The sequence below is a fragment of the Yarrowia lipolytica genome, chromosome 1D (assembly GCF_001761485.1).
Source record: "Yarrowia lipolytica chromosome 1D, complete sequence".
Taxonomy (NCBI): domain Eukaryota; kingdom Fungi; phylum Ascomycota; class Dipodascomycetes; order Dipodascales; genus Yarrowia; species Yarrowia lipolytica.
In genome coordinates, this window is record NC_090773.1 from 28,646 (window position 1) to 41,706 (window position 13,061).

Consider the following 13,061-nt stretch of genomic DNA (forward strand, 5'->3'; position numbering starts at 1 on the left):
TCATTTGTCTATAAGTTCATGTTGATGATGGGGTATTGTCCGTCAATTAGATGTCCCATTATTTAGGAAGGTTCTCCTTGAGAGTCATGAGATCCTCCCAAGCTTTAGTCTCTTCCCAGTAGTTCTTTCCTCGTCCAACAAGCACCCGCACGGCACTCTTGCACTTGTACTTCCAGTCAGGACACACCTCGCCTCCATTTCGACCCTCCATCTCTCCAAAGTTCTCGTAAGCCTCGCACAGTTCGCCAAGGAACTCGACGGCGTCAGCAAACACCTTCTCATGCTCCTGGACAGTTGGAGAGTGAGTGTAGACTCGGAAGCCCTTCTCAAAGCACTCGAGAGCAGCCCAAGGTCGCTTTCGCCAAATCTCGACCTTGGCAATGGCCTTCCACAATCGAGCGTTGGATGTGAGCAGCTTGGGGATGAGGTTGCAGGTGAGATCAATGCACTCCTTCTGGAAGAAGGAGAGTCGGGGAGCAATCTCCTCGCCATCGGGACCATCCACAGCTCGAGGGAACTCCGTAGTTACTAGAATGGAAACCAGGGCCTCCACAACAGGCACATCAATGGCCTTCTCACCCTCCTTCTCGCCCATAATGGCGATGATGTTCTTGGTTCCTCGCAGAACCTCGTTCCACTCCTCCAGCTCAATGGCCACTGTCACGTAGTTTGCCCAGATTCTCCAGTCGGAGTTTTCAGATGCAGCACGGGTCGACTTCTTGAGAGCGTTGAAAGCTTCGGTCTTCTTGCCCAGTCGAAGAAGAGAGGTGGACAAGTTGCTCCAGGCCTTGGGGTCAGTCTCGTCCAGAGAAACACATCGGGTAAAGGCCTCGGCAGCAAGCTCGTACTGCTCGGTCTCAAGACCACAACATCCATACAGGAACCAGGTGTTGAGATGCAGAGGGTTCACATGCAGAGATTCGTTGAAATGCTTGATGGCGAGATCCAGGTTTCGCTCAACGCCCTTGGGAGGCATGTAGAACCACTGGCCAAGCGATCGCTTGGATGGAGCGTACTTGCCAAGCTTCCATGCCTTCTCCCAGTACTCGGGCTTAAGGGTAATGTCACCCATAACGGACCAGCCTCGAGCATCGTCAGGATTCTCGTCCAGGTGCTTCTGCAGAATAGCAATACCCTCCTCCTGCTTGTCGACAGCAGCTAGACACATGGCCATCTCGGCCCACATTTGCAGTCTCTCGTACAGCCCAAGAGCAGTCTTAAGAGAGCCGATAGACAGGTACTTCTCAGCCAACAGAGCATCCATGCTCCAGGAAGGAAGAGGCATGGCCTGATGGACGTACCGAAGTCGAGATGCAGGGGAAGCCAGCTTCTCCTCCTCCGCCTTGTCAGCCTCCTCAAGTCGGGGAATGTATGTCATTGCGCTGTGTCCAAGCTCGTCCACGAGAGCCTGCATCTGCAGAATACCTCGCTCAACGGTCTTTGGGCTGTCAGATTCAAGAACAGATCTCTCCCAAAGAGCTCGGGAGAAGAGAAGCCAGTTGACTGAACAGCTGGGGGCGTAGATAAGTCGCTGCACGTAGGCAGAGAGCTCTTCCTTGGCGAAGGGAGCGTCAGTGGCCTGGCACTGTCGAATGTACTGTTCTCGGAGCATCAGAAGAGCGGAATCAATGTCTCTGAGAGGAGGCTGGGCGTTGGGGTCAATGTCCTGAAGGCCAGGATCAATCTTTCTGTAGAAAGGACTGTCAGGATCTTTTTCGCCCTCCATGGCCGAATAAAGAGGCTTCTCCAGGAAGAGATCCGAGTTGAGAGGCAATGCTTCGGGAAGTTGGATCTCCTCACCGGAAGCTGTGATTTCCTTTCTGCTCTTGGCAAGCAAAAGAAGGACAGGGTGCTCGACAGTCTGGAACTTGGTTCGCTTGGCCATAAAACCAGTAAGAGACAGAAGCAGACCACTGGCGTTCTGTCCGAGCTTGAGATCCTGCTCAGCTTTGGAGTCGTAGTCGTACATGAGCTCAGATCGGGCCTTCTCGAGGTAGTATCGGGTGGCGAGTTCAGAATCGCTTTCCACCAGCTTCTTGAACTTGGGAAAGAGCTCGGTCAAGGAGTCGTGAATCTCACTGGCGTCAGCAAACAGCAGAGACTGCTGGATAACCAGAGCTCGTGTGAGCCACCACTGGGAGTAGGACTGCAGTTCGCCTTCTTGCTTCTCCACTAGGGCTCGCAGGAGCTTCAGGGCTTCCACCAGAAGATGAGCAGCCTTGGTAAGGACATTGGCAGGCTCGTTGGAGGCAGAAAGATCCTTCTGTGTGTAGCCAGACGTGTTCTCTGGGATCAGGCCATCGATCTGGGGCCCAGTAAAGTTGACCTGGATGAAAGACTGGATCAGGGCAGCTGCCTTCAACAGGTCTGTTTCGGGAGAGTCGGTGGCGTCGGAGAGAGCCTTGTGGGCTTCAGGTAGCTTTCCATTGATAATGAGATCGGCAATTGTGTTGCCGGAGCCTTCAGCCGGGCTTTCTGATAGAATAAGGGGTCGAAGATACGACATAGATGTTCACACTAGCAGGTACGTTTTCGCTTCCATGCACAACTGTAAAAATATATTTATTAGAGTTGGCTGAAATGTCTTGGAAGGCGAGAGAAATTGGTCACGTGCATATTAGCTGAAGTTCCTGTGTGAAAAATTGGGAGTAAAAAAAATTAGTCCCTCTACCGCGCGTAACCCTAACCTTGAGAGGACATCGTCTGCTGACACGAAGTGGCCGAGACTCACATGCGGCGCTTGGCTTATCGGCGTGAATGCGGCACGGGATAAAAGGTCAGTCTGCACACATCACCGTATCAGGCTGCTTGAGTGATATCAGCCCCGAGTAACGCAAACGCGGGGTTAGGAAGGTGGATGAGGGTGTACGGCTTAGCTAAACACTTGGCTGTTCCAGAAGCTTATAGAGGAAGACTTTGCACATTCCTAGCCTAATGGCATTACATGACATGCAAAATTCTGTAGCTATTGGTCGCATGGTCGTTGGGCTATATTTTTTCTCTCTTGGGCGTGAAGACATTACAAGTAGCCTGTTCACTCGACGCACACCTGCAACCGCTGGTAAAGCTTTTGTGACTTAATCATGCATGGCCCCCTAAATCCACGACAATCCATTGGATCTTGATGGTTTGGGTTTTTTAAAGTGGTTCACTTTTGCTCTCGATGTCGACGATGAAAGTGAGTGGTGTTAAACTGGGGGATCAAAAATATGAGGAGCAGAGAGATTGGGGTCTCACAGGAAGCAGAATTTATAGCTGGACCCAGCCCCCATCGCCACTGCCTGCGGATGATAGAAAATATTTATAGTAGCGGCTTATTTGGTCTAAAGTAGGGATTTTAGCTACGTTTTTTCAGTCATGCCTTAGTGCTTTACAATAGCGCTTGTCAGGGTTTACGCTACTGTACGATACTCTTGTGCACCTCAGTGGAATAGAAAACGAAAGAGGCTGGGCTAATTTAAACGTCAGAGAATGGCTCTAGGCCAACGGTTCTACAAGCGTGAAAACTGTCACAAAGACGTGGGACGAGTTTCTATCTGTAGAGGGCGTGCTGTTTCATCCTTGTAGATGAACCACCACCACCCTTCTCCCATAGGTTACTCCCCCACGTGGTGCTTGTCCCTTCCTTTTACACGAGAAAAGTTCCTCTTCGCACCCTTTTCACTCAGCCCAAGTGCACGGTTGTAGTGCAAATGAGAAAACTTTAAGGGGAAAAATTGACGAAGCTTAAAGTGGTAACGTTGTGTGAGCTGACATGCATATATAGGACAGGGCGGTGGCAGATGTCGAGTTTTGGTTCTTCACCACCAACACCAGCAACCCTCTCGTCCACTAAGAGCGAGAGACCCCAACTACTGATAACGCTGGTCGACCTTAATTTTCTTTCCGCTCCCAAATTTGTGAGGGAACCTCCTTGAGAGAAACACGACAATTCACTCATCACCACCAAGTAACGCCAAAGCGCCCCCATCACTAAAATGGCTTCCCCAAACCACTTCGAGGACAAGCTGGGATCCGACACCCACTTTGACCACTATGATGACCCTCACCGACACAGCCTTGAGGAGCGGGACCACCGACCTTCTCGAAAGTCTTCTTCTCGACGAGGACTGCCTGGCTTTGTGCAGCAGCTGCGAAACGCCGTCATGGACTCCGATGATGAGGCCGTAGAGGGGGAGGACGAGGAGGCTGGAGGCATTCTGCTCAACCAGCCCGCCCCCGAAAAGGCCACCATCACCACAACCACCTCTCGACGACGATCTATCATCGCTGATGACATTGACGACACTGGCTCCCAGGTGTCCATGGACCACGACGATGACGTGTGTCTGCCTGTAGAGGAGGGCTCTGGAGGTATCGACTTCGAGGAGATTGATGACTACGTCCAGCAGCAGCGACGAGGTTCCAATGCTACTCGAACCGGCACTGCTCTTAACAAAGAGGAGGACTTCTCTACCGACGAGACCGACGCCCGGTTCAACCCTCACGCTGACGACGTGCACCTCAGCAACCTCGAGCCCATGCGAACTCGAGACTCTGACCGAAGCCGACGACGACGATCTTCGGTCGGAGGAGCTGGCATTCCTCAGATGAGCCGGCCCTCCGTGTTCCAGGACCGGTTCACCTTCTTCACCGCCGACTCTGAGGCCACTCTCCGAGGCCAGTCTATGAAGTCGCTGCTGGAGCAGGACCCTTCTCGGTCCACCTACAAGGAGCTGTTCGAGGGCAACTCCGACACCTGGTGGCTGGACTGCTACAACCCCACCGATGGTGAGGTCAAGATGCTTTCCAAGGCCTTTGGAGTTCACCCCTTGACTTCCGAGGATATCCGAACCCAGGAGTCACGAGAGAAGGTGGAGATTTTCAAGTCCTACTACTTTGTGACCTTCAACACTTACGAGCAGGATTGGGAGTCTGAGGACTACCTTGACCCTGTCCCTGTGTACATGCTGGTTTTCAAGGAGGGCATCATCACTGTGCACTTTTCTCCCTTCCAGCACTTCGCCAACGTCCGACGACGAATCCGACAGCTGCGAGAGTATGTCAACGTGACCCCCGACTGGATCTGTTATGCCATCATTGATGACATCACTGATTCTTTCGTGCCCGTCTCCCACGAGATTGAGGTTGAGACTGAGGTAATTGAGGAGTCCGTATTTGATGCTCGAGATGACGACTTTTCCCTCATGCTGCGACGAATTGGAAAGGCCCGATCCAAGACTCTGACTATGATGCGTCTTCTATCCGGTAAGGCTGATGTGGTTCGAATGTTTGCCAAGCGATGCACCGAGGGCCTTGGTGAAGGTGCCCCTAAGGGACACATTTCCCTCTACCTGGGCGATATTCAGGATCATATTGTCACCATGTACCAAAACCTGATTGCCTATGAGAAGATTCTGTCTCGATCCCACACCAACTACCTTGCCCAGCTGCAGGTGCAGTCCGTGGACGCTAACCATCGAGTCACTGACACTCTTGGAAAGGTCACCGTCGTGGGTACCATTCTGATTCCCATGAACCTGGTGACTGGTCTGTTCGGTATGAACGTTCGAGTACCTGGCCAGGACGGAACCAACCTCGGCTGGTTCTTTGGTATTCTGGGCTTCCTGCTGGTGGTTGTGCTTACCGGCACTCTGCTGGCTCGATGGTGGCTCAAGGCCATGGCCAAGAAAATTTCGGGCAACTTCCGAAACGTGGGAGCTCCTTCTGTGCGAACCATGCGACGGGTCGAGACAATTCGAACGACTGGTTTCCCTCAGCATCGGGAGCACAACTCGGAGTTTTCTATGGTTTGATTTCCTTTTGATACATTTAGATTTATTTTAATTGATTAGATGATGTTTGAAAGATCACGCATAGCTCGTAGTTGGTATCATGGCGATCTCGCCGAACAACATAAAGTTGATTGCCATGATTCGTTAGTTGGTCTAAATAGAGGTGAGACACTGAGTGGGATGTCAGTGAGACATTTGCAAGGTGATCGGCACTGTTCCGCTGCATGGAAGCTCAATACAGGTTCTACAGCTACGTGTACCTGTACAGCAGATTATAAAATGCATTGTCAAACTATTCTATCTCGTTTTGTGTGTCATTCCGTGGAGGCAGCTCAAGTGTAAAACATCCGTCGGTCTCTGCCTCTTTATGGTCAATAAAAGTAAGTGTCATTCGCAAATCGAACTTTCTTCTTTTTCATTGCTTCCATTTTCATGACCTCACGATGTAGATTTCGCAGGTCTGTTTGCAGTCGTCGCATGGCAACACAGTACCAGCTCATCTGGGGAATAATTTCAACGTCAGGCGAAAACCGGACATTGTAACCGTTCCTGTTGGGCCCCGAGTCGAACACAAAGACAGACTCAACGCCATCGATGATCAAATCGACCCAATCGTCGATCCACTCTTGAATCTCGATTTTGCGCAGTGCCTGGTGGTAGATTTTCCCCTTTTGACGCTCAAATTTGTGTTCTCGATAAAGATCCGACAAAGAGCCCGTACTGGGGGGCACAGAGGTGCCACTAGGAGGGGAGGCATCGGGGAGATTGGTCTGTCCAATGAAGTTACTGTTGGGCAAGGTGGTGAAGTTTCTGAGAGCCATTATTTGGAGTTGGTGTGCCTACCGTAACCCCCATGGACAACTGCAATATATATCTCGATTGTGACAACAACATGGCTGGGGTTAATTCTTATGCCTGCGATACGAATATCTACGTGTAGGCATAGACTTGAAGGCGTTCGATTGTTTGACCTTCAGTTTATGGCAGGGTTTGCGTTAGGCATAAATAACCGTTTTCGAAATCACTTGCGTGAGCAATAGGAACGATATTTGTGCTACGAGTGCCGATAGTTAACGACATTTCCCAAATACCAGGGAATAACGGGTAGTTTTTTGCTTATCCAGTAAGACCCCCTAAACCACAGCCGGAGACATAGACAAATTAGCAAAGTGTATGTGGTTTGATCGGTGCTCGTGCTTTACAGTTTTATATCATAGTTTGAACCTCAAATATTCTTTCTCCACTCTAAACCGATTAATAATAATTCAGGTTTGCTCATGGTAGATGGGGAAAAGCAGGAAACTATCTTAGCTCAGCATCACGTGCCTGTAACACTCTATGCCTTGTGTAAAACTGCGTTGGTCTCTTTCTGAGCTACAGTAGCTCAAGTGACAGGCCCCTTAGCTCCCACTATGCACTATGCAAAATAAGCTCAACCGAGGCACGGCGTGCGTCGAATAGAGTTGGGTATGTTGCATCCCTGCTCGTATATACGCATGGTGCGGCGTCTTCCGAGCGAGGTGTGATAGTCTTGGGTAGTTTTGGAGTAGCTACGATACAACTACGCAAACACGCCTCATTAATCAGCGAAAACTCATTAATACTCATTTAAACACTATAATATTTGGCGCTAACAGGTCTCCACGTGAACAGTGGCTCCCTTCTTCTCCTTGGCCAGATCGTCGTCTTCCTGCAGCTGGGTAGTGGTGCTTGTTTCGGGCACAAGCTTGGCTCCTCGTCGTCCAATGAGATACCAAGGTAGAGAGAACATCTCGTCGATAGATTCCAGAGATCTTCCGGAGACCTCGGGAAGGAAGAACCATGACCAGGCCAGACCGATGAGAATCACACCAGAGAAGAAGAACATGGTTCCATGGTCAGTCAGAGACTTTCGCATGTAGGGGAGTGCCTTGGAGTTACCATACTGGTTGACAAAGTGGAATACCATGATGATACCGCAGGCAAGTGATCGGTGTCGAACAGTGTAGATTTCAGCGTTGATGAGGTACTGGATGGAGTTCCAGCCGAGAGCCCATCCGCAACCTGACAGGTAGATGGCAGCGATGGCACCTCCTCCAGCATGTCTCTGGGAAGCAGTTCTGTCCTCAACAGCCCCAGAGCTAGCAGGAACAATAGACAGATAGATACCAAGATACAGCATGGAGATGAACTGGAGACAGACGCCGGTGTAGAGAGATCGTCGTCGGCCGATGGTATCAATGAGGAAGACAGCACAGACAACGGAAGCAGCAAACTTGATAATACCTAGAATGGCAGTGTACATCATTCGATCAGTTCGGAGAGTGACACCGAGCATGGCAAAGAACTGGGGCGAGTAGATGGTGACTGCGTTGGCTCCTGACCACTGGCCAAGTAGTTGGACCATGATGCCAATGAAAAGTCTGTATCGATTGGCCTGAGTAGCAACAAGTTCCTTCAAAATAGAAAAGATGCTAGTACCAGATAGGGCCTGCTTTTCTCGCTCGACCTGTTCTCGGACATCAAGGATCTCTCCTTGGATGTAAACGTCGTCAATGGGAAGATGTCTGATCTTGGACAGAGTTTCCATTGCCTTTTCCTCCTGGCCAATCTTCATGAGCCATCTTGGAGACTCGTAAATGAAGAATGATCCAATGAAAAGGAGACCAGCAAAGATGAACTGGACACTGGTAGGGAGTACCCACTGCATTCTGCTCTCGTCAGAGACGTTCAGTGTTGTGGAATAGTTGGCAAAGTATTCCAACATGATACCCAGATAGACTGAGCCCGAAAAGACACATGTGCAGAGACCTCGAACATTCTTGGGAGACACCTCAGCAAGATATGTGGGACCAATAACGACGGACTGACCGATTCCTAGACCAGCAATGAATCGACCAGCCAGGAGTTGACCTTGGCCGTGAGAGGTGACTTGGATAACAACACCGACGATCCACACAATTAGCATCTGTTGCAAACATCGGACTCGTCCAATCTTGTCTTGGGCGAACATGGCGATAATGGAACCTCCCACAGAGCCCAGTTGGACCATGGCAGTGATGTTGGAGAGGGCATCTGCGATTTCTTTTTCGGTCTTGTTGGGGTCTCTGAGCCCGAATTGGTTCTCGAAGGAGACCTGGTGGGATGTACCTGAGATGTTTCCTTCATCAAGGCCTCGGGCTGAACCAAGCAGGCCAAAGACTAGGACTGAGAGCCACAGAGTCCAATTGAGGACCTGTTTAGGCTCATTCTTCATGTTTTTCCAGAACATTATTGGGGAGGTGTGGAATGATCTGTATGAAGAGTCCGAAAAGGCAGGAATACCAGGACTCTATATACATCAGCTCAGACTCCACGGCAGTATATCCAACTCCTTTCTTCCTCTCTGGGATATTCCGAATCGCACTGCTTCCCCGCTCGGTCTATTCGGCTCCGACTTGGCGGTCTTGGCGGTCTTCAAACCCCTCTGTTGTTCGGTAAACTCTTTAGTTGTGTTCAACGATTCTCTATATCAAGTATCTATGTCGGGTGGTTTTCGCTACCGGATAATTACTGCACAACACAACCCCCCACCACACTAGTTACAAGGTTCAAACCGTTACCCAGGGCAAGATATACCTCTAAACTGGGCATCTCAGCCGTGTTATAGCCCTAAATAGTTCCAGCCGTGCTACACTCCCATACTTGCAAAAAGATAGAGTCTTCATTCCCAACCTCGTCCCATTTTCTTTGACATTGCTTTGCCTAGGCCATTTCCCATTAAGTTTAGGGCTACCCCACATGTAACAAGCTGTATTCAAAATCTTGTTTTTCTCTTGGCAATGACTGTTGGGATGACGCTTACGCCAGATCCGCGGAATTTGAAGCCCAAAGTTAGGTCGTGTGGTGAATCAGGCCACCCACTTGCCATATTATTCTGGGTGGGCAGTCGATTGGATCAACCCTTGGTCTTGAAATCGTCCCATCTAGTTTAACATCTGCCTAGAACATAACGCATAAGACTATGCGCCCACCTCTTGGCTGTTTTACACCACATATTTGTACTCCATATGAGGCCGGTCGCTGGTATAAATGTGACCCCCGCATTATGTGTCAAAAGTATCTTTTCTTGGTCTACACGTCAAACACAAAGTGCCGTATCCTGTCAAACAAGGGAAACTGGCGGATCTGAAGAAACCTACGTGTTTCGCTGTTACATTGAGCCCCACAGTACAACCTACTTTTTGTTAATTGTTGGGGGTACACACTCTAACGGGCAGCTGGGCAGGGGTTCCTACCCCAGATCCTCGTGTCATTGGTTGTTTCGGAACGTAGATTAATCCGTAGTGCGGGGTGAACCACAGCGTTCTTTGTGTGGTCCAGTTTAACTGCACAATACACTGCTTGCTTGTTTTGGACATAAAACTGGACACACATTCTGAAGGCGGTCACCCGTGACACTACTGGGACGTTGTAGATTAACCGAATGGGACATTATTGGAACTTCCTTGCTTCAACAGAATGCAACTCCTATCTCAGAAACCACCAGGTACGCAATTATGATTCTCTTCCCCCTCGCTGCCCTAGACTTCTACATAGGTGCCTGCGGTATCGTAAGTACATATTATGCATCACAATAAGTGCAGGGTGATGTTTCTATGTTCAGCTCTATTCTTAGTTTGTACTTGTATCCGGTATCGGCAAATCCCGGTGATAACGACGGCTGCATATCAAAAGACAAGCGACTGCTATCTGCAGGCCCTTTCATTGGCCACAAGAATTATTTGGTTTCATTCGTTATACGCTACTTCATCTGCCCGGGCGGGACTAGTCCTTGTCCTCTGTCACCTTGACCTCCTCCTTGACCTCCTCCTTGACCTCTTTTTTGGTTGTTTCCTCTTTGTCATCCTCATCGTCGCTATCTCCAATGAAGAATGGGTCCTTCTCTTCCTCGGGTTGGGGCTCAACTGCCTTGAGAGGCTCCCATTTGTTAGACTCGGCCTTGCTGGCTGCAGCGGTGGCACCAGCGAGCGCGTCCTTGGCAGGGGGTCGAGGAGGCATCAATGGCTTGTCGTCGTCATCAAGATCATTGTTTTTGAGAGAAATGGATCGGAACTCGCCATCGTCGGTAACTCGAGTCTTGGACCGTGACGACCTGGATGAGTAAAACTCCTGGTAAGATCGCTGAGACTCCTGGCTCTCCCGGCCAGATCCGAGAGCGCCAACCAGTCCTCGGGTAGACTCGGATCGAGGGGCGGGGGCAGGCCGCTGTCGACGGGGAGACTCATAGTAATCGTCGCCGTACTCCTCATAGTCTCTGTACTGTCGCTCGTCGCCATCAACCCCATCAATCTTGTTGGACAGGTTCTTGACCCACGAGTTAACCTTGTTCTTGGTTTCGTTGAATCCCTGAACAACCTGATTGGAGAAGTCCTGCCAATCCTCGCTCTGGAAAAAGCCCTGGTCGTCCTCCTCTTGGTTCTCTCGTCGCTCGTCGTATCGGCCTGAGTACGATCGGTTAGACTCAGTTGAACCTCTGTATCGAGCGGGTACGCCTCCGGTTCGGTTTGCGGTTCGTCTATCGTACTGGCCAGCCAATTGCCGGGCCAGACGCTCATCGGCCTCAATCTGGGAGCGAGGAGAATGGATTCTGTGGGCCATTGAGGCGTCGGAGCCAGGGCCTCCGATGGGCCGCTGCTGCTGCTGTCGAGGAGGAATATCTGGCTTGAAGTTGGGGTCACTCATTGACAGCAGAGCGGTGAATGCAGGCTCCACCTCTCCGCCACTGGCAACCAGAACAGCCTTAATTATAGACTCCTCAGTGTCAGGGAAGGCCTCCTTGAGATGTGCCTGGGCCTGAGAGAAAGGCGAAAGAGGTCTCGGGGGTTTGGGAGGAGGGGTGGGAGGCTGAGATTCGCTCTGAGAGAGCTTGGGTGTGTAGGGCTGCTGGTATGAAGGAGCTGACTCCTCCTCTGTGGTAGTCTTCTTGTCCACCTCAGTTGTGGTGACGGTTTCCGTCTTCTTCTCGTCGCCATCGTTGTCGGTCTCCTCCTTTTCGGTAGTCACAGTGGTGGTGGTCTTATCGTCTTCCTCCTCCTTCTGGTCCTCTTCATCATCCTTAGAGACCTTAGTGTCCTTGGTGGTTTCCTTATCGTCCACCTTGAGATCCTCGACCTTGTCTTCAAGGTCGTCAATCTCAACTTCAGGGTTGGGATCCACCTCCTTCAATTCGTTGTTCTTGTTATTCTTTTTGGCCATTATTGTGGAGAAACAACTGTGATGATGTGATGGAAGGTGTTTACCTTAGGCCTTATTTAGTGATATCTCGCAGATGCCACCTATAGCGTTATGCGGAGCGTGCATGGCCGGGTAATAAAGGAGTTTGCGCTACAGAGAGGTCTAGAAGCAAGATTGGGACACAAGCTTGACATAGTCAGCTCATGTTCACTCAATCTCTGTTTCTCTGGCAGCTCAAACTGCTGGTTTAACCACTGCAGCCACAGTCTCGAACCCTGATGATTCAGATAATCAACATGCATGCATGTGTCCAATGACCTGTTGACAATGGATGCGGTCTGTACAGTTTCTCTCACTGGTGGTGCATATACATCCCTAACCCTGCATGATTTTGGGACTATAAAAACCTGCTCACGTCCATCTTATTCTTGTTCTTTAGATATCAACTCCTATTACTAGAGCTTCCTTTCAGTATGACAACCTCACTGAACTGAAGTGTGGACACAGGAGAGAGATCAATGTGGAATCTGTACACAGCCGGTTGGGGAACGCTCTTCTTCTTTGTTCCGCGATTGGTAATCTCACCTCTAGTGAGATGAACCTGGCAGGTTCCTACATCCTCCTTATAAAATTTTCATAGCATCGTCGACGCTGCATTGTGACTATCTCTCTGGTCACTATTGTGTGCTTGTGCCTCCGTACTACACCCGTGTTTATGCGAACCAGGTGGGGCTGAATATTCAGTATTTTTGCCTTGCTCAACGGCTTGTGTGCAAATCTTCGTCGGTATCATATGTTCTGTGAGGCGGTATGGTATTTACCCTGCTGAAATGCGTGTCGAATAGTCTCACAGTAAAGGTGCTTGATGAGGTCATGTCGCATTCTTTATGTGTCTTTTATTCACGCATTATACAGTATTTGCATCTACAGCGTCAGGTTTGGTCAACGAAAGCGTCAACAAAATTTCCAACTAATTATTCAACTAAACATTCCAATGTTTGTACTGTTTTGCTTTGGGACATCAATGTATGCAGAACAAAAAAAAACGATACCGGTGAATGCCGATGCTGGAAAGCCGCAATACAACTCACT

General features: G+C 50.0%; 6 protein-coding genes across 6 annotated transcripts; 1 reads left to right on the forward strand and 5 right to left on the reverse strand.

Moving 5' to 3' along the window:
* Positions 1 to 58: 58 nt before the first annotated feature.
* On the reverse strand, positions 59 to 2,506 carry YALI1_D00311g (uncharacterized protein; the record flags this gene model as incomplete). Its single annotated transcript, XM_502235.3, has 1 exon — positions 59 to 2,506. The coding sequence occupies one exon, from the start codon at positions 2,504 to 2,506 to the stop codon at positions 59 to 61; it is 2,448 nt and encodes an 815-aa protein (XP_502235.2).
* A 1,471-nt stretch (positions 2,507 to 3,977) lies between these two features.
* On the forward strand, positions 3,978 to 5,795 carry YALI1_D00326g (uncharacterized protein; the record flags this gene model as incomplete). The annotated part of the gene is made up of 1 exon (XM_502236.3): positions 3,978 to 5,795. One exon carries the CDS (start codon positions 3,978 to 3,980, stop codon positions 5,793 to 5,795), a length of 1,818 nt encoding a protein of 605 aa, XP_502236.3.
* Positions 5,796 to 6,145: 350 nt separating this feature from the next.
* YALI1_D00352g (uncharacterized protein) lies at positions 6,146 to 6,595 on the reverse strand (the record flags this gene model as incomplete). The annotated part of the gene is made up of 1 exon (XM_502237.2): positions 6,146 to 6,595. The coding sequence occupies one exon, from the start codon at positions 6,593 to 6,595 to the stop codon at positions 6,146 to 6,148; it is 450 nt and encodes a 149-aa protein (XP_502237.2).
* An 809-nt stretch (positions 6,596 to 7,404) lies between these two features.
* YALI1_D00376g (uncharacterized protein) lies at positions 7,405 to 9,024 on the reverse strand (the record flags this gene model as incomplete). Its single annotated transcript, XM_502238.2, has 1 exon — positions 7,405 to 9,024. The coding sequence occupies one exon, from the start codon at positions 9,022 to 9,024 to the stop codon at positions 7,405 to 7,407; it is 1,620 nt and encodes a 539-aa protein (XP_502238.1).
* Positions 9,025 to 10,559: 1,535 nt separating this feature from the next.
* YALI1_D00406g (uncharacterized protein) lies at positions 10,560 to 11,990 on the reverse strand (the record flags this gene model as incomplete). The annotated part of the gene is made up of 1 exon (XM_502239.3): positions 10,560 to 11,990. The coding sequence occupies one exon, from the start codon at positions 11,988 to 11,990 to the stop codon at positions 10,560 to 10,562; it is 1,431 nt and encodes a 476-aa protein (XP_502239.1).
* Positions 11,991 to 12,411: 421 nt separating this feature from the next.
* On the reverse strand, positions 12,412 to 12,762 carry YALI1_D00412g (uncharacterized protein; the record flags this gene model as incomplete). The annotated part of the gene is made up of 2 exons (XM_068282553.1): positions 12,412 to 12,581; positions 12,633 to 12,762. 2 exons carry the CDS (start codon positions 12,760 to 12,762, stop codon positions 12,412 to 12,414), a joined length of 300 nt encoding a protein of 99 aa, XP_068138654.1.
* Between the last annotated feature and the right edge of the window lie 299 nt (positions 12,763 to 13,061).